Source organism: Carcharodon carcharias, chromosome 38, assembly GCF_017639515.1.
Source record: "Carcharodon carcharias isolate sCarCar2 chromosome 38, sCarCar2.pri, whole genome shotgun sequence".
Taxonomy (NCBI): Eukaryota; Metazoa; Chordata; class Chondrichthyes; order Lamniformes; family Lamnidae; genus Carcharodon; species Carcharodon carcharias.
In genome coordinates, this window is record NC_054504.1 from 1,466,234 (window position 1) to 1,491,579 (window position 25,346).

The 25,346-nt window shown below is 52.5% G+C and overlaps 1 protein-coding gene across 1 annotated transcript in view; it reads right to left on the minus strand.

Annotated features, from left to right (window-relative positions):
• The window catches only part of LOC121273060 (claudin-4-like), a 36,775-nt gene that overhangs the window by 8,582 nt on the left and 2,847 nt on the right, over positions 1–25,346 (minus strand). The window contains exon 2 of the mRNA XM_041180012.1: positions 15,703–15,872. Coding sequence (XP_041035946.1) covers positions 15,703–15,872 — 170 coding nt within the window. The remainder of the gene's footprint in view (positions 1–15,702; positions 15,873–25,346) is intronic.

A 25,346-nucleotide genomic window follows, 5' to 3' on the forward strand; every position in this document is an offset into this window, starting at 1 on the left:
TGGGAGAGAAAACAATGCTGAAGATTGGGAGGGGGGCAGTTGGGAGAGACCACAATGCTGAAGATTGGGAGGGGGGTGTTGGGAGAGACCACAATGCTGAAGATTGGGGGGGGGGGCAGTTGGGAGAGTCCACAATGCTGAAGACTGGGGGGGCAGTCGGGAGAGTCCACAATGCTGAAGACTGGGGGGGCAGTTGGGAGAGTCCACAATGCTGAAGACTGGGGGGGCAGTTGGGAGAAACCACAATGCTGAAGATTGGGAGGGGGGAGTTGGGAGAGACCACAATGCTGAAGATTGGGGGGGCAGTTGGGAGAGACCACAATGCTGAAGATTGGGGGGCAGTTGGGAGAGACCACAATGCTGAAGATTATGGGGCAGTTGGGAGAGACCACAATGCTGAAGATTGGGAGGGGGGAGTTGGGAGAGACCACAATGCTGAAGATTGGGGGGGCAGTTGGGAGAGACCACAATGCTGAAGATTATGGGGCAGTTGGGAGAGACCACAATGCTGAAGATTGGGGGGGCAGTTGGGAGAGACCACAATGCTGAAGATTATGGGGCAGTTGGGAGAGACCACAATGCTGAAGATTGGGGGGGCAGTTGGGAGAGACCACAATGCTGAAGATTGGGAGGGGGGTGTTGGGAGAGACCACAATGCTGAAGATTGGGAGGGGGGCAGTTGGGAGAGACCACAATGCTGAAGATTGGGAGGGGGGAGTTGGGAGAGTCCACAATGCTGAAGACTGGGGGGGCAGTTGGGAGAAACCACAATGCTGAAGATTGGGAGGGGGGAGTTGGGAGAGTCCACAATGCTGAAGATTGGGAGGGGGGTGTTGGGAGAGACCACAATGCTGAAGATTGGGAGGGGGCAGTTGGGAGAGACCACAATGCTGAAGATTGGGAGGGGGGAGTTGGGAGAGTCCACAATGCTGAAGACTGGGGGGGCAGTTGGGAGAAACCACAATGCTGAAGATTGGGAGGGGGGAGTTGGGAGAGACCACAATGCTGAAGATTGGGGGGGCAGTTGGGAGAGACCACAATGCTGAAGATTGGGGGGGCAGTTGGGAGAGACCACAATGCTGAAGATTGGGGGGGCAGTTGGGAGAGACCACAATGCTGAAGATTGGGGGGGCAGTTGGGAGAGTCCACAATGCTGAAGATTGGGGGGCAGTTGGGAGAGACCACAATGCTGAAGATTGGGAGGGGGGAGTTGGGAGAGACCACAATGCTGAAGATTGGGAGGGGGGCAGTTGGGAGAGACCACAATGCTGAAGATTGGGGGGGGCCAGTTGGGAGAGTCCACAATGCTGAAGATTGGGGGGGGCAGTTGGGAGAGACCACAATGCTGAAGATTGGGAGGGGGGAGTTGGGAGAGTCCACAATGCTGAAGATTGGGGGGGCAGTTGGGAGAGACCACAATGCTGAAGATTGGGAGGGGGGAGTTGGGAGAGACCACAATGCTGAAGATTGGGAGGGGGGCAGTTGGGAGAGACCACAATGCTGAAGATTGGGAGGGGGGTGTTGGGAGAGACCACAATGCTGAAGATTGGGGGGGGGGCAGTTGGGAGAGACCACAATGCTGAAGATTGGGAGGGGGGAGTTGGGAGAGACCACAATGCTGAAGATTGGGAGGGGGGTGTTGGGAGAGACCACAATGCTGAAGATTGGGGGGGGGGCAGTTGGGAGAGACCACAATGCTGAAGATTGGGAGGGGGCAGTTGGGAGAGACCACAATGCTGAAGACTGGGGGGGCAGTTGGGAGAGTCCACAATGCTGAAGACTGGGGGGGGCAGTTGGGAGAGTCCACAATGCTGAAGAGTGGGGGGGCAGTTGGGAGAGTCCACAATGCTGAAGACTGGGGGGGCAGTTGGGAGAGTCCACAATGCTGAAGACTGGGGGGGCAGTTGGGAGAGTCCACAATGCTGAAGACTGGGGGGGCAGTTGGGAGAAACCACAATGCTGAAGATTGGGAGGGGGGAGTTGGGAGAGACCACAATGCTGAAGATTGGGGGGGCAGTTGGGAGAGACCACAATGCTGAAGATTGGGGGGCAGTTGGGAGAGACCACAATGCTGAAGATTATGGGGCAGTTGGGAGAGACCACAATGCTGAAGATTGGGAGGGGGGAGTTGGGAGAGACCACAATGCTGAAGATTGGGGGGGCAGTTGGGAGAGACCACAATGCTGAAGATTAGGGGGGAGTTGGGAGAGACCACAATGCTGAAGATTATGGGGCAGTTGGGAGAGACCACAATGCTGAAGATTGGGGGGGCAGTTGGGAGAGACCACAATGCTGAAGATTATGGGGCAGTTGGGAGAGACCACAATGCTGAAGATTGGGGGGGCAGTTGGGAGAGACCACAATGCTGAAGATTATGGGGCAGTTGGGAGAGACCACAATGCTGAAGATTGGGGGGGCAGTTGGGAGAGACCACAATGCTGAAGATTAGGGGGGAGTTGGGAGAGACCACAATGCTGAAGATTAGGGGGGAGTTGGGAGAGAACGCAATGCGGATGATTGGGGGGTGCGGGGGGGCGGAGTTGGGAGAGACCACATTGCTGAAGATTGGGGGGGTGTTGGGCGAGACCACAATGCTGAAGATTGGCGGTGGGGGGGGGGGGTGGGGTAGGTGCGGTTTGGGAGAGACCATATTGCTGAAGATTGGGGGGTGGGGTTTGGGAGAGACCACATTGCTGAAGATTGTGGGGGGTGGGGGGGGGGGGGGGCAGTTTGGGAGAGACCACAATACTGATGATTCGGGGGGAGTTGGGCGAGACCACAATGCTGAAGATTGGGGGGTGTTGGTTGAGACCACAATGCTGAAGGTTGGGGGGTGTTGGTTGAGACCACAATGCTGAAGATTGGGGGGGAGTTGGTTGAGACCACAATGCTGAAGATTGGGGGGGAGTTGGTTGAGACACAATGCTGAAGATTGGGGGGGCAGTTGGTTGAGACACAATGCTGAAGATTGGGGGGGAGTTGGTTGAGACACAATGCTGAGATTGGGGGGAGTTGGTGAGACCACAATGCTGAAGATTGGGGGGGAGTTGGTCGAGACACAATGCTGAAGATTGGGCGGGGAGTTGGTTGAGACACAATGCTGAAGATTGGGGGGGAGTTGGTTGAGACCACAATGCTGAAGATTGGGGGGGAGTGGTTGAGACCACAATGTGAGATTGGGGGGTGTTGGTTGAGACACAATGCTGAAGATTGGGGGGGAGTTGGTTGAGACCACAATGCTGAAGATTGGGGGGTGTTGGTTGAGACCCACAATGCTGAAGATTGGGGGGGAGTTGGTTGAGACCACAATGCTGAAGATTGGGGGGTGTTGGTTGAGACCACAATGCTGAAGATTGGGGGGGAGTTGGTTGAGACACAATGCTGAAGGTTGGGGGGTGTTGGTTGAGACCACAATGCTGAAGATTGGGGGGGAGTTGGTCGAGACACAATGCTGAAGATTGGGGCGGGAGTTGGTTGAGACCACAATGCTGAAGATTGGGGGGGAGTTGGTTGAGACCACAATGCTGAAGATTGGGGGGTGTTGGTTGAGACACAATGCTGAAGATTGGGGGGGAGTTGGTTGAGACACAATGCTGAAGATTGGGGGGGAGTTGGTTGAGACACAATGCTGAAGATTGGGGGGGAGTTGGTTGAGACACAATGCTGAAGATTGGGGGGGAGTTGGTTGAGACCACAATGCTGAAGATTGGGGGGGAGTTGGTCGAGACCACAATGCTGAAGATTGGGGGGGAGTTGGTTGAGACACAATGCTGAAGATTGGGGGGGAGTTGGTTGAGACCACAATGCTGAAGATTGGGGGGGAGTTGGTTGAGACCACAATGCTGAAGATTGGGGGTGAGTTGGTTGAGACCACAATGCTGAAGATTGGGGGGTGTTGGTTGAGACACAATGCTGAAGATTGGGGGGGAGTTGGTCGAGACCACAATGCTGAAGATTGGGGGGGAGTTGGTCGAGACCACAATGCTGAAGATTGGGGGGGAGTTGGTTGAGACACAATGCTGAAGATTGGGGGGGAGTTGGTTGAGACACAATGCTGAAGATTGGGGGGGTTGCGGTTTGAGAGAGACCACAATGCTGAGCGTTAGGGGAGCTGTCAGTTTTGGAAGCAGGGATTGGGAGCCGGCAAGAGTTACGGAGAGTAGAAAGTTGCCGGTGCCTTTAAAAACTGGAGGAGCTATAATTTTTGACTTTGATTAATTGTTTTTAAGCTCCTTTTATTTAAAACGTTAGCATTTTTTTTGCATTATTCAGCTCTTACTGGCATAGGCGCCTTTTTTAATCCCTTGCATTTCCTGGTTATTGTTTTAGAAAAACTAAAGGGGTTGTATGTGTCTATTTATTTTGAAGTAACGGTGTGATTTTCCCCCAGTCGTGAGGGTCTCTCTCTGTCACATTGTCAAATAATCCTTCGGGGAGCAACCTGTTGGCTTTGCTTTAGCTAAAGCTGCCCTTGCTTCAGAAATAATAGTGGGAGGGGGAGGAGGAGGAGGAACAGGAGGAGGAGGAGGAACAGGAGGAGGAGGAGGAGGAGGGACAGGAGGAGGAACAGGAGGAGGAGGAGGAACAGGAGGAGGAGGAGGAACAGGAGGAGGAGGAGGAGGAGGAGGAACAGAAGGAGGAAGAGGAGGAGGGACAGGAGGAGGAACAGGAGGAGGAGGAGGAACAGGAGGAGGAGGAGGAACAGGAGGAGGAGGAGGAACAGGAGGAGGAACAGAAGGAGGAAGAACAGGATGAGGAGGAGGAGGAACGGGAGGAGGAGGAGGAGGAGGAACAGGAGGAGGAGGAGGAACAGGAGGAGGAGGAGGAACAGGAGGAACAGGAGGAGGAGGAGGAGGAGGAGGAACAGGAGGAGGAACAGGAGGAGGAGGAACAGGGGGAGGAGGAACAGGGGGAGGAGGAACAGGAGGAGGAGGAGGAACAGGAGGAGGAGGAACAGGAGGGGGAGGAGGAACAGGAGGAGGAGGAACAGGAGGAGGAACAGGAGGAGGAGGAGGAACAGGAGGAGGAGGAGGAACAGTAGTAGGAGGAGGAACAGGAAGAGGAGGAGGAGGAACAGGAGGAGGAGGAGGAGTAACAGTAGGAGGAACAGGAGGAGGAACAGGAGGAGGAGGAGGAACAGGAGGAGGAGGAGGAGGAACAGGAGGAGGAGGAGGAACAGGAGGAGGAGGAGGAGGAACAGGAGGAGGAGGAGGAACAGGAGGAGGAGGAACAGGAGGAGGAGGAGGAGGAGGAACAGGAGGAGGAGGAGGAGGAACAGGAGGAGGAGGAGGAACAGGAGGAGGAGGAGGACGAGGAGGAGGAGGAGGCAGAGGAAGAGGAGGAGGAACAGGAGGAGGAGGAACAGGAGGAGGAGGAACAGAGGGAACAGGAGGAGGATGAGGAACAGGAGGAGGAAGAGGAGGAGGAGGAACAGGAGGAGGTGGAACAGGAGGAGGAGGAACAGGAGGAGGAGGAACAGGAGGAGGAGGAGGAGGAACAGGAGGAGGAGGAGGAACAGGAGGAGGAGGAACAGGAGGAGGAGGAGGAGGAGGAACAGGAGGAGGAGGAGGAGGAACAGGAGGAGGAGGAGGAACAGGAGGAGGAGGAGGAACAGGAGGAGGAGGAGGCAGAGGAAGAGGAGGAGGAACAGGAGGAGGAGGAACAGGAGGAGGAGGAACAGAGGGAACAGGAGGAGGATGAGGAACAGGAGGAGGAAGAGGAGGAGGAGGAACAGGAGGAGGTGGAACAGGAGGAGGAGGAACAGGAGGAGGAGGAGGAACAGGAGGAGGAGGAGGAACAGGAGGAGGAGGAGGAACAGTTGGAACAGGAGGAGGAACAGGAGGAGGACCGCGGACAGAAGGGCCTCGAATTGTGCTGGTGGGGAAGCCTCGCGCCCTCCCTCCCCGGGGATGCGCGCTGGACGGTCCCTACATCGGCGTTAAATTGGCGCTCGGCCCCTATCGCGGGCAGCGGGGGTGTGTGTGTACTGGCCACACCAGCCCGACCCTGCCCAACGCGGGGGGAGACCCTGCTTTCTACGGGGTGAGAAAAGGGGGGGCGCCTCTTCCGGGGAAGGGGGTGAATGAAGCAGCCCGGCCAACCTGCAGGTCGACGGCACTGGCTCTCGAAGTTGGGGGTCGTTTTGAGGTTAGAAAAGCACAGCGTAATTTAGCAGGGCTGCTTTGGAGGAACTGGGGTGCTGCGCAAGATAAAGGTGGTGGGGCCTTTAACCTGGGCGCATAGAGACATAGAAAATGGGGGCAGGTAGGAGGCCATTCAGCCCCTCGAGCCTGCTCCGCCATTCAACGGCTGATCCTCTGTCTCAACTCTGCGCTCCCGCTCTCTCCCCATTCCCACTGACACCTTTCGAGTCTCAAGATCTATCCCATTCCTTCTTAGATCTCTTCAGTGGCTTGCCTCCTGTGGTAGAGAATTCCACAGGTTCACCACCCTCCTGATCTCGGTCCTCAATGACCTACCCCGTATCCTGTGACTGTGACCCCTTGTTCTAGACGCACTCCCCCCACCACCCCCCCCTACCTACCAGGCAGAGGGAACATCATCCCTACACCCAGTCTGTCCAGCCCTGTCAGAATTTTACACGTCTCAATGAGATCCCCCCTCTCGTTCTTCTTAAATGCCCATGAATACAGGCCCAGTCGGTCCAATCCCTCCTCGTATGACAATCCCGCCTTCTCAGGAATCATTCTGGTGAACCTTCGCTGCTCTCTCTCTATGACAAGTATATCCTTCCTGAGGTAAAGGGACCAAAACCAAAAGCACAGAACACTCCAGGTGTGGTCTCACCAAGGCCCTGCACAATTGCGGTAAGTTCCCCCAGACTCCAGTCCTCTCTTAACGAAGGCTTTCCAGGCTAATCCCAGGGATGGGCAGCTTGTCATATGAGGGAAGGTTTCGTTTCTCATTCATTCATCGCTGGCTAGGTATCGCCCACACTCATCACTGGAACAGAGGGGCATTGTGAGAGTCAACCACTTTGCTGTGGGTCTCTGGAACCACATGTAGGCCAGACCGGGTAAGGATAGCAGACTTCCTTCCCTAAAGGGGATTAGTGCACCTGATTGGGTTTTATACTTTACCCTGTACCTTCTGAACCGCTCATTGCCCCCACTCGCAAATTGGCGCACACCAGAAAGAGGCCGTTTTAATTTCGATAGTCCCTCTCGAGTTTGGAAATGTCCTTGGTGAGGTCCTTGCAAGGCCAATTTCTAATTTTAAAAACATTTGGTTAAACGTGCGACGCTAATTCGGGTCCTGCGGCCTTCATTCCTGTTTGCAAGCCTGTGCCTGAAATCTAAAGCTAAGATCGAGGCCTCAGCAAAGTTTGACAGAAATCCAATTTTTGGCACAGTGGATGAACCAGGGGATAATTTTAAAGCTTGGCCGGGTTGGGTCGGGGGTGCTGGGGGTATGTTGGGGGTGTGGTGCAGAGGTCCTGTAGAAAATGGTGTATGAGACCATGCCTGGAGTACGGCGTACAGTATTGGTCTCCCTTGGAAGCAGTTCAGTAGAAGGCTTTCCAGGCTAATCCCAGGGATGGGCATCTTGTTTTATGAGGGAAGGTTGCATTTCGAATTATTCATCACTGGCCAGGTATTGCCCGTGTTCATCACCAGAACAGAGGGGCATTGTAAGAGCCAACCACTTTGCTGTGGGTCTCTGGAGCCACATGTAGGCCAGACCAGGTAAGGACAGCAGATTTCCTTCCCCAAAGGGGATTAGCGCACCTGACGGGTTTTATTTTCTTTTAACAACAATCGTTTCATGGTCATGATTAATTCCAGGTTTTTATTGAACTCGCTTCAATGAAATTCCACCATCGGCAGGATTCGAACCCAGAGTCCCCAGCCCAGGCACCAAAGATTATTTTATTGAACTCAAATTCCACCATCTGCCATGGCAGGACTTGAACTCAGGTCTCCGGGATCATTACCCTGGCTCTCTGGATTAGTAGCCCAGCGATGATACCACTGTGCCATCGCCTCCCCTCAGGTTAAGTAGGCATAAAGGGAACATTTGCAATTTTAAATTAAACCAGGCCGGGCTCATATCCGCTGGAGTTTAGAAGAGTGAGAGGCAAATTTATTGAAGCCTTAAAGGTCCTGAGGGGTCGTGACAGGGTGGATGTGGAGAGGGTGTTTCCCCTTGCAGGAGAACCAGAACTAGCGGGGCGTGGGGTGGTGGGGGGGTGGGGGGGGTTGCTGTTTTAAAAGTAAGGGGTCACCTGTTTGAAAGGCACATGGGGTGAATTTTTTTCTCTTGGAGGGAACCTTTGGGAAAAGTAAACACACTGTTTCTGAACTACACCTGTGCTAGTTCCAAGTTGGACTTTTACTTGCAATGTGCGTGTGTGTTTTTTAAATTGGAAATTACTTTGCCTTTCTACACTGGACATATTTTTATATATATAAAAATATTTTTTGGAATTCTCTTCCCGAAAAGGGGGTGGGAGCAGAGTCTTTGAATATTTTTAAGGCTGAGATGGGTAGATTCTTGGCATCACTTGAGGCCTGGGGCACTAGCCCAGGTGAAGTTCAGAATCAGTGTGTTTACTTTTCCCAAAGGTTACTGGTAAAAAATTGGCACCATGAGAGATTTTTATTATCAGAGAGGTAAGGGGTGGGGGGAGGTGATGAGCTATCGGGGAGTGGGTGGGGCGCAGATTCCCGGTTACCCGTCAGATCAGCCCCGTGACTTTACAGAGTGGCGGAGCAGGTTCAAATGGGCCTGCTCCTGCCCCCTTCCCCCATCTGAGGAAATGGTGAAGGAGGTGGAGTTAGGGGAAGAGGGACATTTTATACGAGCTGTTTTGAGGAAACTGGATTTGACTTCACTTGAGGCCTGGGGCCTAGATCTAGAGACAGAGACCACCACCACCACCCTCCCTGGCCATGGAATGGTTAATGTGGTCTTAAGAGTGAGGAAACATTTTAGCTGATCAAGACAATAGGTGAACTGGCTTTAAGGGAAACTTGGGATGATCGTGGTCAGAGGGAGTAAGAAACGCCTAAGGGTAAAAGTATAAGCGTCTGGAAAGATGTAATAATTCTCATGGTGTTATCGGAATTTATTTTCAAGTACGGTAATAGCTGGGCCCTGTGTGCGTGTGTGTGTCTGAATTGAACTAAAGACAGCTAGCCTGAAGGCTTTGATGTGTCAGGGAATGAGCTTGGTTTGAAGTGTTAAGTAGGTAAACGTAGGAGGTAAAGGGAACATTTGCGTGTTCGTATAAATCAGTCACGAGATTGATTTTGAAGGGGGATGTTCAGAAACAGTGTGTTTACTTTTCCCAAAGATTACTGGTAAAATTGGCACTATGAGAGATTTTTATTATCAGTGAGGTAAAGTCCAAACACTTCTTAAAAAAAAAATCATCCATGGGATGTGGGCTTTGTTGGCTAGGCCAGCATTTATTGCCCATTTCTCAGTTGCCCTGTTGAGAAAGGGTGGGTGAGCCGCCTTCTTCAACTGCTGCAGTCCCCGTGTGGTGTAGGTACACCCACAGTGCAGTTAGGGAGGGAGTTCCAGGATTTTGTACCGTGTGGTGTAGGTACACCCACGGCGCTGTTAGGGAGGGAGTTCCAGGATTTTGTCCCGTGTGGTGTAGGTACACCCACAGTGCAGTTAGGGAGGGAGTTCCAGGATTTTGTCCCGTGTGGTGTAGGTACACCCACGGCGCTGTTAGGGAGGGAGTTCCAGGATTTTGTCCCGTGTGGTGTAAGTACACCCACGGCGCTGTTAGGGAGGGAGTTCCAGGATTTTGTCCCGTGTGGTGTAGGTACACCCACGGCGCTGTTAGGGAGGGAGTTCCAGGATTTTGTCCCGTGTGGTGTAGGTACACCCACGGCGCTGTTAGGGAGGGAGTTCCAGGATTTTGTCCCGTGTGGTGTAGGTACACCCACGGCGCAGTTAGGGAGGGAGTACCAGGATTTTGTCCGTGTGGTGTAAGTACACCCACGGCGCTGTTAGGGAGGGAGTTCCAGGATTTTGACCCCAGCAACAGTGAAGGAATGGCCGATATATTTCCAAATCAGGATGGTGAGCGGCTCGGAGGGGAACTTCCAAGTGGTGGTGTTCCCCATGTGTCTGCTGCCCTTGTCCTTCTAGATGGTAGAGGTTGTGGGTTTGGGCGGCACTGTCGAAGGAGCCTTGGTGAGTTCCTGCAGTGCATCTTGTAGATGGTACACACACTGCTGCTTCGGTGCATTGGTGGTGGAGGGAGTGAATGTTTGTGGATGGGGTGCCGATCGAGCGGGGGCTGCTTTGTCCTGGACGGTGTTGAGCTTCTTGAGTGTTGTGGGAGCTGCACTCATCCAGGCAAGTGGGGAATATCCCATCACACTCCTGACTGGTGCCTTGTAGATGGTGGACAGGCTTTGGGGAGTCAGGAGGTGAGTTACTCTCTGCAGGATTCACCCAGTCAGTCAATGGGAACTTTCATTCAAAGGGGAAAATATGTATAAAGGAGGGAAGGCTGTGTGTAAGAGCAGGAATTCTAAAATCTAACAATGGGGATTCCCTTCAGCATCCAAGCCTCCAACTGTTGTCGACAAAGAACTGAAGTTAAGGAAACTCACCTTGAAATGGATTGCTCAGGGTATCATGTTTCTTTGCCTGGGTCTCTTAAAATCTGTGTCTTACTGGAAATGGAATTTTGGCATTTATTGCTAAAGGAATGGAGTGTAAAAATAGGGAAGTGTTGTTACAACTGGACAAAGCATTGGTGAGACCACACCTGGGGTACCGTGCACAGTTTTGGTCCCCTTACTTGAGGAAGGATGTCGTTGAACAGGAGGCGGTTCAGAGGAGGTTCACTAGATTGATTCCAGAGATGCGGGGCTTGACCTATGAGGACAGATTGAGCAGTTTAGGGCCTATACTCGCTAGAAGGATGAGAGGCGATCTAATTGAGGAATATAAGATGCTAAAGGGGACAGACAAAGTAGACGTGGAGGGGATGTTTCCCCTTGTGGGACATTCTAGAATGAGAGGCTGTGGTTTTAGGCTAAGGGGTGGTAGATTTAAATCAGCGATGAGGAGGAATTACTTTTCTCGAAGGGTGGTGAATCTGTGGAGATCACTACCTCAGAGTGTAGTGGATGCCGGGACGCTGAATAAATTTAAGAAGGAGGCAGACAGATTTTGAATGAGTAATGGGTTGAAAGGTTATGGGGAGAGGGCAGGAAATTGGAGTTGAGGCCGAAATGAGATCAGCCATGATGGTATTGAATGGTGGGGCAGACTCGAGGGGCTGAATGGCCTACTGCTCCTAGTCCTTATGTACTGTTGCTCTAATGAAAGCATAACTGGGAGTTAGATTAACTAGGGCATTTGGAAGTTATCATAGTAATAGTTTGTAGATCCACGTATGTATTCAAAATCATTTCTCCTATTAAGAAAGGTTTAATTTAGTTTTGTCAAAAACCTTAGAAGACTTGGTGGTCTTATTACTACTGACTTCAAGGCAGCCGCCTCAAAATTTGTACAGGCTTCAAAACAAGCTGTGGCTGCTGTTTCAAGGCTACCCCCGGGATTTGAGCTGCCTAGTATTTACCATCTGCTGCGTCATAACATAAGGAACCTGCAATTGAGACAATTGAAGGGCAGGGAGGAATAATACCTTGACAACAATTTGCCGCAAAGGGACTAATTGGACGCACGACTGACTGTGTTAACGCGCCCCACGGTGAGCTACAAAACAGTAAGGCCACAGGGATTAACACCACGATCGAGTTAAGGGCAGCGCTAAACTGGGCTCCCGGAGAGAACCACCACCGGGAGGGAGGGAGGCCGGGTCTTTGGGTATCCCACCCACCCCGATAACTTTCGATACCCTCGCCCAACAAGGATCCCTCCACCTCCACCTTCCAAATATTCAACTCCCCTCAACTCCCCCGCCTTCCGAGGCAGAGAGCGCAAGTCTCTGAGGGAGGAAAACGCCCCTCTCCTCTCTGCCCGAAAAGGGCAACACCTAAGGAAGGGCAAGACTGGACCTGTGTCCTCTGGTATTTAGAAGGGCGAGGGGGTGCGGGAAGTATACTAGACCCTGAATGGCCTTGACAAGGATGTCTCCTCATGTGTGTCACCCTTTCAGGGCATTAGTGAACCAGATGGGTTTATAACAACAATAGTTTCACGGTCATCTTTACTGAGCCTAAATTCCACCCTGTACCCTGGTGGGATTTGAACTCAGGTCCTCTGGAGCATTACCCCTGGGATACTGGTCCAGCAATGATACCCCCCCCCCCCCCAACCCGCTTAACGATGAACAATTAATATGTTAAGTGGCATTGCTTTGGCAGTCCCAGTTCTACACATGCTAAGACATTGTATACAGAGTAGAAAATACTGGGGGAGTTATTTTGGTTCCAAAAGCCTGTGATTGTCAGTGGACAAGATCAGAATATGGGTACGTGACTCGAGGTGCGCAGGAGGAGTCAACACTTGGGATGTTTTAAGAGCAGGGTCTTGGTCTGGCCAAGGGCGTCTCTCTCCCTGACACACGTGAATGACTGATAAACGATGGAAACCTATACGTGAGGCCCCTTGCTGGCTTGTCGCGATGAACCACAGCGCTATTTAAAAGGGGAGAGGTTGCGGGATCCTGAGGGTGCGGAGGGATCTGGGCGTCCTGGTGCATGAATCACAAAAAAGGAGTTGGTGTGCAGATGCAGCGAGTGAATCGGGGGAAAGGTGAGAGGAACTTTGTCCCTCGTCGCGAGGGGGACGGAGTTAGGAAAAGTGGGGGGAGTCTCGCTCCGACTGTCCGGGGCGTTGGGTGAGGCCGCTCCTGGGGGGCTGCTCCCAACTGATGCTTTTATTTATAGGAGCAGGAGGAGGCCATTCAGCCCCTCTCAAGCCTGCTCTCCCGTTCGATGAGATTGTGGCTGACCTGATTGTGGCCTTAATTCCACTTTCCTGTCTGTCCCCCCCAATAATCCTCGACCCCCTCGTCGATCAGAAACCCGCCTCGTTCGGCCTTGAGTATATCCAACAGCCCCAGCCTCCACTGCTCTCTGAGGGGGGGGGTGGAGAGAATCCCACAGACTGACCCCCCTCAGAGAGAAGAAAATCTTCCTCCTCTCTGTCTTCAACAGGAGACCCCTCGTTCTGAAACCGTGCCCCCTCCCCCCTCGTTCTAGATTCCCTCCCCCCCAACGAGGTGGGAAATATCCTCCCAGCATCCACCCTGTCGAGCCCCCTACCCACCTCTGTCTCGATAAGATCGCCTCTCATTCGTCTAAACTTCAACGGGTAACAGGGCCCAACCTGCTCAACCTCTCTCCTCACGAGACAAACCCCCCCACCTTCCTCCCAGGAATCAGCCGAGTGAAGCTTCTCTGAACGGCCTCCGGCGCGAGTCTGTCCCCTCCTTAAGTAAGGAGACCGAAACCGTCCGCAGGGCCCCAGGAGCGGCCTCACCCAACGCCCCGGACAGTCGGAGCGAGACTCCCCCCCCAACTTTTCCTAACTCCGTCCCCCTCACGATGAAGGGCAACGTTCCTCTCGCCCTTCCCCCCCACCCCCCCGATCACTCGCTGCATCTGCACACCAACTCCTTTTTGTGATTCATTCACCGGGACGCCCAGATCCCTCCACACCCTCAGAATCCCTCAATCTCTCTCCGTTTAAGTATTAACCTGCTTCCCGATTCTGGCTGCCAAGCAGGGACAGGGGTGGGTAAGACAGAGGCGCAAGGAGGGAGAAAATCCGGGAGGAGAAAGAAACTCCGGAGGGATTGTCAGCACAGAAGAGCAAGGAACGCGAGCGAGATTGTAACCATTTCCGCTCTTCCCCGGAGCTGTGGGGAATTCCTGAATGTCCCCACCCAGATAACGATGGGAATTCTGCTTTGTTTGTGACCTTAGGAATTCCTGAAGCGTTCGACCACCAACGAAGTCCAGTCGCTGCTGGTAAGAGCACAGCAAGAGTCCACAAATGGCAAGGAATGACGCTGTTTTTGACCATGTTATTTCAGGGATAAATAGCCCAGCTTCTCGAAGGAGGCCCTCGGTTATGACCCAAGATTGGCTGCCCATAGAGACTGGCAAATCTGGGCAGCATGCAACCGGCATAATGCCGTGCCTACTGTCGGAGGGTCAGTGCTGAGGGAGAGCCGCACTGTCGGAGGGTCAGTGCAGAGGGACTGCCGCACTGTCGGGGGGTCAGTGCTGAGGGAGCGCCGCACTGTCAGAGGGTCAGTGCTGAGGGAGAGCCGCACTGTCGGAGGGTCAGTGCTGAGGGTGAGCCGCACTGTCGGAGGGTCAGTACTGAGGGAGAGCCGCACTGTCGGAGGGTCAGTGCTGAGGGAGAACCGCACTGTCGGAGGGTCAGTGCTGAGGGAGCGCCGCACTGTTGGAGGGTCAGTGCTGAGGGAGAGCCGCACTGTCGGAGGGTCAGTGCTGAGGGAGAGCCGCACTGTGGGAGGGTCAGTGCTGAGGGAGAGCCGCACTGACGGAGGGTCAGGACCGAGGGAGCAGGGCACTGTCGGAGGGTCAGTACTGAGGGAGCGCCGCACTGTGGGAGGGTCAGTGCTGAGGGAGAGCCGCACTGTTGGAGGGTCAGTGCTGAGGGAGTGCCGCACTGTCGGAGGGTCAGTGCTGAGTGAGCGCCGCACTGTCGGAGGGTCAGTGCTGAGGGAGCGCCGCACTGTTGGAGGGTCAGTGCTGAGGGAGTGCCGCACTGTCGGAGGGTCAGTGCTGAGTGAGCGCCGCACTGTCGGAGGGTCAGTGCTGAAGGAGCGCCGCACTGTCGGAGGGTCAGTGCTGAGTGAGCGCCGCACTGTCGGAGGGTCAGTGCTGAAGGAGCGCCGCACTGTCGGAGGGTCAGTGCTGAGGGAGCGCCGCACTGTGGGAGGGTCAGTGCTGAGGGAGCGCCGCACTGTTGGAGGGTCAGTGCTGAGGGAGCGCCGCATTGTCGGAGGGTCAGGACCGAGGGAGCAGGGCACTGTTGGAGGGTCAGTACTGAGGGACCGCCGCACTGAGGGAGGGTCAGTGCTGAGGGAGCGCCGCACTGTCGGAGGGTCAGTGCTGAGGGAGAGCGCACTGTCGGAGGGTCAGTGCTGAGGGAGAGCCGCACTGTCGGAGGGTCAGTGCTGAGGGAGAGCCGCACTGTCGGAGGGTCAGTGCTGAGGGAGAGCCGCACTGTGGGAGGGTCAGTGCTGAGGGAGCACCGCACTGTCGGAGGGTCAGTACTGAGGGAGCGCCGCGCTGTGGGAGGGTCAGTGCTGAGGGAGCACCGCACTGTCGGAGGGTCAGTGCTGAGGGAGAGCCGCACTGTCGGAGGGTCAGTACTGAGGGAGTGCCGCACTGTCGGAGGGTCAGCGCTGAGGGAGCGCCGCACTGTCGGAGGGTCAGTGCTGAGGGATTGCCGCACTGTGGGATCCCACAGCCATTATCGGAAGAAGAGCTGGGTGGGGGTGGGGTGGGTGGGGGGGTGGGGGAAGTTGTGGGGGTCGAAGCTGGAAGGTGGGGTGAGTCCTGGCCTCTGTGATTTGCCCCTGAACCACCCTCCCCAAAACCTACCCCGCTCGCGCCGAACAATCCGGACTCTGGCCATTCAGCCCATCGCGCCCACACCCCTCCAATCCCCCTCACGACCCCCCCCCCCCCAACCTGAACCCCGGCCCCGCTACCCCCTCCCCCCACCCCGCCCTCCCTTCCTCCTCCCTCGCCCGCTCACCCTCCAGCACGCCGACCCCGCCCGCCTCCTGAACCCGTCCCCCCGAACCCCCATCGGGATCTTGCTGTGCGAGAAAGCAGAGCGTGACTTCCCTTGCGACTTTTCTCCATTGGCGGGTCCGCTCTCGAGGGCCAGTCCAAGCTCCCCTGTCCTTCGTCTGGACGCTCCCTCTGGGGAGACACAAAAAGGCAGAGTTCAGGGATCAAAGGGCATCGGTGGAAAGAAAAGAAATATATATATATATATATATATATATATATACAGCTGCAGGAAATGCACTCAGTGCGGGCGGAGAGAGATATCCATCAGGGACAGGAAATATTTGTAGGCCTCAATTAACGCCCGTGTCTGGCATCCTGTGTGACGCCATGACTAAAATCCCATGGGTTCAGCCATTTACCCTTACAGTTCCCTTCATCTCTGAGGGATGTTTGTCATCGGCCAACGCTTGGTTGTCACTTTTGGCAGCGCCAGTGCAGCAGGAGGCCTTTCTGCCCCTTCCAGTCTGTTCAGACAGCGACGCTAGTCTCAGCGCCGAAAGGACCTGGGTGTTTGAACCGCGTCCGGCAACTGCCGGGGGGTGGTTGGGTACGGAGTAAAGCTCCCTCTACACCGTCCCCATCAAACACTCCCAGGACAGAGACAGCACAGGGTTAGATACAGAGTAAATCGCCCTCTACACTGTCCCCATCAAACACTCCCAGGACAGGTACAGCACGGGGTTAGATACAGAGTAAATCTCCCTCTACACTGTCCCCATCAAACACTCCCAGGACAGGTACAGCACGGGGTTAGACACAGAGTAAATCGCCCTCTACACTGTCCCCATCAAACACTCCCAGGACAGGTACAGCATGGGGTTAGATACAGAGTAAATCTCCCTCTACACCGTCCCCATCAAACACTCCCAGGACAGGTACAGCACGGGGTTAGATACAGAGTAAAGCAACCTCTACACCGTCCCCATCAAACACTCCCAGGACAGGTCCAGCACAGGGTTAGATACAGAGTGAAGTTACCTCTACACCGTCCCCATCAAACACTCCCAGGACAGGTACAGCACGGGGTTAGATACAGAGTAAATCTCCCTGTACACCGTCCCCATCAAACACTGGACAGGTACAGCACGGGGTTAGATACAGAGTAAATCTCCCTCTACACTGTCCCCATCAAACACTCCCAGGACAGGTACAGCACGGGGTTAGATACAGAGTAAAGCTCCCTCTACACCGTCCCCATCAAACACACACACACACTCTCTCTCTCTTTCTCTCTCCCCCTCCCTGTTCATCTGTTCTATCTTGTCTCTGTCATTATAAGCCTCTTCTCAAAGTGAATCCTGGTCACTAATGAAGCAACTTTGATTGCAAACTGCAGATGAGAGTGACGCTGAGACTCAGAGAGATTGCGAGAACGAGGCAGAGAGAGAGAGAGAGACGGACAGAGAGAGAGACATAAGCACAGAGGGTGTGAGAGATGTAGAGAAACAAAGACAGATATTTAGATAGAGTGAGAGACACACACACACACACACAGATTGGGAGGCAGATCGGTGGGATGCTGAGACAGAGAATGAGGCAGAGATGGGTGGGTTGGAGGGGGAGGGACACTTGGGGATGAATGTGAGGAACAGATAGAACAAGAAAGTAAGGTGAGGAATAAATATAGGGAGGGAGAGGGAATTGGACCATGTGTGAAAATTGAAACACGTCGTGAACGGGGATCGAAAGGGCGGTTACAGGGGTGCTAGAGAGTCAGGATTAGATGCTAAGAGCAGGGAGAGAGAGAGAGAGAGGGAGAGACACTGAAGGGTCCTGGAGAGTCAGAATGAGACACTAAAAGCGGGGGGAGAGAGAGATAAAGAGAGAGGGAGAGAGGGAGAGAGGGAGAGACACTGAAGGGTCCTGGAGAGTCAGAATGAGACACTAAAAGCTGGGGGAGAGAGAGAGATAAAGAGAGAGGGAGAGAGGGAGAGACACTGAAGGGTTCTGGAGAGTCAGAATGAGACGCTAAAAGTGGGGAGAGAGAGAGATAAAGAGAGCGGGAGAGAGGGAGAAACACTGAAGGGTCCTGGAGAGTCAGAATGAGATGCTAAAAGCGGGGAGAGAGAGAGAGAGAGAGAGCGGGAGAGAGGGAGAAACACTAAAGGGTCCTGGAGAGTCAGATTGAGACGCTAAAAGCAGGGAGAGAGAGAGATAAAGAGAGCGGGAGAGAGGGAGAAACACTGAAGGGTCCTGGAGAGTCAGAATGAGACACTAATAGCGGGGAGAGAGAGAGAGGGAGCGGCACTGAGAGATAGAGGAGAGAGTGTCTCCAGGACTGGGGTGGTGCTCAGTAAATCCCTGTGCCATTTAATGGAGCGCTGGTTGACCCTCGAGAGACATCGCGATCTGTACAGAGGGCCAAGGAGAGAAGATATACCGATTTCTAAAGAACGTGCAGCTCTTACCGGGACTGAGACTGTGATTCACGTCCGGGGAGACACGCGATAGTCCTCGAACTTGCTCTCCCTCTCACTCTGGCTTTGTCGCTCGTCTCTCTCTGTGCTCCCTCAGTGCCGTTTCACACTCAGCCCCAATGTTACTGAATTCAGCAAAGAGCAATCATCACAGCACCAGCCACACCCCTCTGGAAAACAGCCAAGAAAGCCAAACAGAGGATTGAGGCAGTATCTAATGCCAGGCTGTCCTGGGAGTGTCGAGGGAGCTTTACTCTGTATCTAACCCCGTGCTTTACCTGTCCTGGGAGTGTTTGATGGGGACAGTGTAGAGGGAGATTTACTCTGTATCTAACCCCGTGCTGTACCTGTCCTGGGAGTGTTTGATGGGGACAGTGTAGAGGGAGATTTACTCTGTATCTAACCCCGTGCTGTACCTGTCCTGGGAGTGTTTGATGGGGACAGTGTAGATGTGTTTTACTCTGTATCTAACCCCGTGTTGTACCTGTCCTGGGAGTGTTTGATGGGGACAGTGTAGAGGGAGATTTACTCTGTATCTAACCCCGTGCTGTACCTGTCCTGGGAGTGTTTGATGGGGACAGTGTAGAGGGAGATTTACTCTGTATCTAACCCCGTGCTGTACCTGTCCTGGGAGTGTTTGATGGGGACAGTGTAGATGTGTTTTACTCTGTATCTAACCCCGTGCTGTACCTGTCCTGGGAGTGTTTGATGGGGACAGTATAGAGGGAGCTTTACTCTGTATCTAACCCCATGCTGTACCTGTCCTGGGAGTGTTTGATGGGGACGGTGTAGAGGGAGCTTTACTCTGTATCTAACCACGTGCTGTACGTGTCCTGGGAGTGTTTGATGGGGACGGTGTAGAGGGAGATTTACTCTGTATCTAACCCCGTTCTTTATCTGTCCTGGGAGTGTTTCTCTGTATATGCATATATATATTGGGCAAATCAAATTAGTAACAATACCATAGAGGAGGAATTCCTGGAGTGTATACGGGATGGTTTTCTGGACCAATACGTTGAGGAACCAACTAGAGATAGACCATCCTAGACTTTAGTTGTGTAATTGGAAAGGAATAATTGGCAGTCTAGTTGTGTGAAGCCCCTTGGTGATGAGTGAGCGTAATATGCTAGAATTCTTCATCAAGATGGAGACTGACGTAATGATTCTGAGACCTATTTCCTGAATCTTAATAAAGGAAACTACGATGTTATGAGGCGCGAGTTGGCTATGATGGACTGGGAAACTTTTCTCAAAGGGATGACAGTGGATAAGCAATGGCAAACATTCACAGAGCGCATGGGTGAACTCAACAATTGTTTATTCCTGTCTAGTGCAATAGTAAAACAGGAAAGGTGGCCAAACCAAGGCTTACAAGGGAAATTAGAGATAGTATTAGATGCAAGGAAGAGGCATACACATTGGCCGGAAAAAACAACAGGCCTGAGGATTGGGAGCAGTTTAGAATTCAGCAAAGGAGGACCAACGGATTGATTAAGAAGGGGAAAATCAAGAACGAGAGTAAGCTTGCAGGGAACATAAAAACTGACTGTAAAAGTTTCTATCGGTATGTGAAGAGGAAAAGACTGGTGAAGACAAATGTAGGTCCCTTACAGTCAGAAACGTGAATTTGTAATGGGGAACAAAGAAATGGCTGACCAACTAAATACATACTTTGGTTCTATCTTCACAAAGGAAGACACTAATAACACACCAGAAATGTTGGGGAACACAGGGTTCAGTGAGAGGGAGGAACTGAAAGAAATCAGTATTAGTAGGGAAATGGTGTTGGGGGAATTGATGGGATTGAAGGCTGATAAATCCCTGGGGCCTGATAATCTACAGCCCAGAGCACTTCAGGAAGTGGCCCTAGAAATAGTGGATGCATTGGTGTCCATCTTCCGAGATTCTATAGACTCTGGAGCAGTTCCTACAGATTGGAGGGTAGCTAAAGTAACCCCACTATTTAAAAAGGGAGGTAGAGAGAAAACAGGGAATTATAGACCAGTCAGCCTGACGTTGGTGGTGGGGAAAGTTCTAGAGTCCATTATAAAGGATTTAATAGCTGAGCACTTGGAAAACAGTGTCAGAATCAGACAGAGTCAGCATGGATTTACGATAGGGAAATCATGCTTGACAAATCTACTGGAATTTTTCGAGGATGTAACTAGTAGAGTTGATGAGGGGGAGCCAGTGGATGTGGTTTATATGGACTTTCAGAAGACTTTCGACAAAGTCCCACATAAGAGATTGGCGTGTAAAATTAAAGCGCATGGGATTGGGGGAAGTGTATTGAGATGGATAGAAAACTGGTTGGCAGACAGGAAACAAAGAGTAGGAATAAACCGGTATTTTTCCGAATGGCAGGCAGTGACTAGCGGGGTACCACAGGGATCAGTGCTGGGACCCCAGTTATTCACAATATATATTTATGATTTAGATGAGGGAATTAAATGTAATATCTCCACATTTGCAGATGGCACAAAGTTGGGTGGGAGGGTGAGCTGTGAGGGGGATGGAGAGATGCTTCAGTGTGATTTGGACAAGCTGAGTGAGTAGGCAAATGCATGGCAGATGCAGTATAATGTAGAAAAATGTGAGGTTATCCACTTTGGTAGCAAAAACAGGAAGGCAGATTATTATCTGAATGGCTATAAATTGAGAGAGGGGAATGTGCAACGAGACCTGGGTGTCCTTGTACACCAGTCGCTGAAGGTAAGCATGTAGGTGCAGCAGGCGGTAAAGAAGGTAAATGGTATGTTGGCCTTCATAGCGAGAGGATTTGAGTACAGGAACAGGGATGTCTTCTTGCAATTGTACAGGGCCTTGGTGAGACCACACCTGGAATATTGTGGGCAGTTTTGGTCTCCTTATCTGAGGAAGGATGTTCTTGCTATAGAGGGAGAGCAGCAAAGGTTTACCAGACTGATTCCTGGGATGGTGGGACTGACATATGAGGAGAGATTGAGTCGGTTAGGATTATATTCACTGGAGTTCAGAAGGATGAGGGGGGATCTCATAGAAACCTGTAAAATTCTAACAGGACTAGACAGGGTAGATGCAGGAAGGATGTTCCCGGTGGTGGGTGGGGGAAGTCCAGAACCAGGGGTCACAGTCTGAGAATACGGGGTAGACCATTTAGGACTGAGATGAGGAGAGATTTCTTCACCCAGAGAGTGGTGAGCCTGTGGATTTCGCTACCACCGAAAGCAATTGAGGCCAAAACATTGTGTGTTTTCAAGAAGGTGTTAGATATAGCTCTTGGGGTGAAAGGGATCAAAGGATATGGGGGAAAAGTGGGAGCAGGGCTATTGAGTTGGATGATCAGCCATGATCATGATGAATGGGGGAGCAGGCCTCGAAGGGCTGAATGGCCTATTCCTGCTCCTAGTTTCTATGTTTCTATGTTTAATAGGGACAGTGTGGAGGGAGATTTACTCTGTATCTAACCCCGTGCTGTACCTGTCCTGGGAGTGTTTGATGGGGACAGTGTGGAGGGAGATTTACTCTGTATCTAACCCCGTGCTGTACCTGTCCTGGGAGTGTTTGATAGGGACAGTGTAGAGGGGGCTTTACTCTGTATCTAACCCCGTGCTGTACCTGTCCTGGGAGCGTTTGATGGGGACAGTGTAGAACGAGCTTTACTCTGTATCTAACCACGTGCTGTACCTGTCCTGGGAGTGTTTGATGGGGACGGTGTAGAGGAAGCTTTTCTCTGTATCTAACCCCGTGTTGTACCTGTCCTGGGAGTGTTTGATGGGGATAGTGTAGAGGGAGCTTTACTCTGTATCTAACCCCATACTGTACGTGTCCTGGAAGTGTTTGATGGGGACGGTGTAGAGGGAGCTTTACTCTGTATCTAACCCCATACTGTACGTGTCCTGGAAGTGTTTGATGGGGACAGTGTAGAGGGAGATTTACTCTGTATCTAACCCCGTGCTGTACCTGTCCTGTGTGTGTTTGATGGGGACAGTGTAGAGGGAGATTTACTCTGTATCTAACCCCGTGCTGTACCTGTCCTGTGTGTGTTTGATGGGGACAGTGTAGAGGGAGCTTTACTCTGTATCTAACCCCGTGCTGTACCTGTCCTGGGAGTGTTTGATGGGGACGGTGTAGAGGGAGATTTACTCTGTATCTAACCCCGTGCTGTACCTGTCCTGGGAGTGTTTGATGGGGACGGTGTACAGGGAGATTTACTCTGTATCTAACCCCGTGCTGTACCTGTCCTGGGAGTGTTTGATGGGGGACGGTGTAGAGGGAGATTTACTCTGTATCTAACCCCGTGCTGTACCTGTCCTGGGAGTGTTTGATGGGGACTGTGTAGAGGGAGATTTACTCTGTATCTAACCCCGTGCTGTACCTGTCCTGGGAGTGTTTGATGGGGACGGTGTAGAGGGAGATTTACTCTGTATCTAATCCCGTGCTGTACCTGTCCTGGGAGTGTTTGATGGGGACGGTGTAGAGGGAGCTTTACTCTGTATCTAACCCCGTGCTGTACCTGTCCTGGGAGTGTTTGATGGGGACGGTGTAGAGGGAGCTTTACTCTGTATCTAACCCCGTGCTGTACCTGTCCTGGGAGTGTTTGATGGGGACAGTGTAGAGGGAGCTTTACTCTGTATCTAACCCCGTGCTGTACCTGTCCTGGGAGTGTTTGATGGGGACGGTGTAGAGGGAGATTTACTCTGTATCTAACCCCGTGCTGTACCTGTCCTGGGAGTGTTTGATGGGGACGGTGTACAGGGAGATTTACTCTGTATCTAACCCCGTGCTGTACCTGTCCTGGGAGTGTTTGATGGGGGACGGTGTAGAGGGAGATTTACTCTGTATCTAACCCCGTGCTGTACCTGTCCTGGGAGTGTTTGATGGGGACGGTGTAGAGGGAGATTTACTCTGTATCTAACCCCGTGCTGTACCTGTCCTGGGAGTGTTTGATGGGGACGGTGTAGAGGGAGATTTACTCTGTATCTAATCCCGTGCTGTACCTGTCCTGGGAGTGTTTGATGGGGACGGTGTAGAGGGAGCTTTACTCTGTATCTAACCCCGTGCTGTACCTGTCCTGGGAGTGTTTGATGGGGACGGTGTAGAGGGAGCATTACTCTGTATCTAACCCCGTGCTGTACCTGTCCTGGGAGTGTTTGATGGGGACGGTGTAGAGGGAGATTTACTCTGTATCTAACCCCGTGCTGTACCTGTCCTGGGAGTGTTTGATGGGGACAGTGTAGAGGGAGATTTACTCTGTATCTAACCCTGTGCTGTGCCTGTCCTGGGAGTGTTTGATGGGGACAGTGTAGAGGGAGATTTACTCTGTATCTAACCCCGTGCTGTACCTGTCCTGGGAGTGTTTGATGGGGACAGTGTAGAGGGAGATTTACTCTGTATCTAACCCCGTGCTGTACCTGTGCTTAGAGTGTTTGATGGGGACGGTGTAGAGGGAGATTTACTCTGTATCTAACCCCGTGCTGTACCTGTCCTGGGAGTGTTTGATGGGGACAGTGTAGAGGGAGATTTACTCTGTATCTAACCCCGTGCTGTACCTGTCCTGGGAGTGTTTGATGGGGACGGTGTAGAGTGAGATTTACTCTGTATCTAACCCCGTGCTGTACCTGTCCTGGGAGTGTTTGGTGGGGACAGTGTAGAGGGAGCTTTACTCTGTATCTAACCCCGTGCTGTACCTGTCCTGGGAGTGTTTGATGGGGACAGTGTAGAGGGACCTTTACTCTGTATCTAACCCGTTCCTGTACCTGGTGAGAGTGGGCTGATCTATATTAACACTCACAGTCATCTTTAAATGATTCCAGTGTGTTCATTACGCTGATATCTCGGGAGTGTTAATCCTGCTGCCCTATCAACTCTCCCTCAATCACTGCCTCCCATCACATATATGATTGCAATTTCCTGTGTACAAATTCTCTCTTAGAGCTTCATCCTGTCCTTGATGATCTCTCTCCCTCTCTCTGTGTCTCCCTCTCTGCCTCTTTGTCTCTCTCTGTCCCTCTCTCTGCCTCTCTATTTGTCTCTCCCGCTCTCTTTGTCTGCCTCTCTCTGTCACTCTCTCTCTCACTCTGTTTCCCTCTCTCTCTCTCTCTTTCTCTACCTCTGTCTTTCTCTGCCTCTCTCTTTGTCTCTCTCTCTCTGTCTCTCTCTGCCTGTCTGTCTCACTCTATCTGCCTCTCTATGTCTCTCCCTCTCACACTCTGTCTCTCTCACTCTGTTTCCCTCCCTCTCTCTCTCTCTCTTTCTCTGCCTCTCTCTTTCTCTTTGTCTCTCTCTGTCTCTCCCTGCCTGTCTGTCTCACTCTCTCTGCCTCTCTATGTCTCTCCCTCTCTCTCTCTGTCTCTCTCACTCTGTTTCCCTCCCTCTCTCTGTCTCTCTCTTTCTCTGCCTCTCTCTTTCTCTGTCTCTCTCTCTTTCTGTCTCTCTCTTTGTCCCTCTCTGTCTCTCTCTGCTTGTCTGTCTCACTCTATCTGCCTCTCTATGTCTCTCCCTCTCTCTCTCTGTCTCTCTCGCTCTGTTTCCCTACCTCTCTCTGTCTCTCTCTTTCTCTGCCTCTCTCTTTCTCTGTCTCTCTCTTTCTCTGTCTCTCCTTCTGTCTCTCTCTGCCTGCCTGTCTCTCTCTCTCTGCCTCTCTATGTCTCTCCCTCTCTCTCCTTGTCTCTCTCTTTCTCTGTCTCTCTCTCACTCTGTCTCTCTCTCTCTCACCGCCTCTCTCTTTTTATCCCCCTCTCTGTCTCTGTTTCTCTCTTTCTTTGTCTCTTTCTCTCTCTGTCTCTCTCTGCCTCTCTGTCTCGCTGTCTCTCACCCTGTCTCTCACTCTGTCTCTCTCTCTGTCTCTCTCTCTCACTCTGTCTCTCCCTCTTTATTTCTCTCTTTCTTGCTCTCTCTTTCTGATAGTCACTGGTTTATTCCCACTTCTCACCCCTTCCCCTCCCCCAACCCTGCCCAATTTCCTCTGATGGTTTCTCCGAGTTACGATGCCCCCCAAGGTCGCTTATCTCCTCTCCAACCCACATTGTGCCCGGTTTCTGAGCAGATAGAGGCTCATTCTGGGGTTGCCCAGATGTCTTTGTTTACTGATTCATCTTGATTTAAAACTGGAGGGAGGGAGCGAGAGTGGGAGGGAGAGAGGGAGAGAAAATGGGAGGGAGGGCGAGAGAGAGGGAGGGAGAGAGGAAGAGAGAGAGAGGGAGAG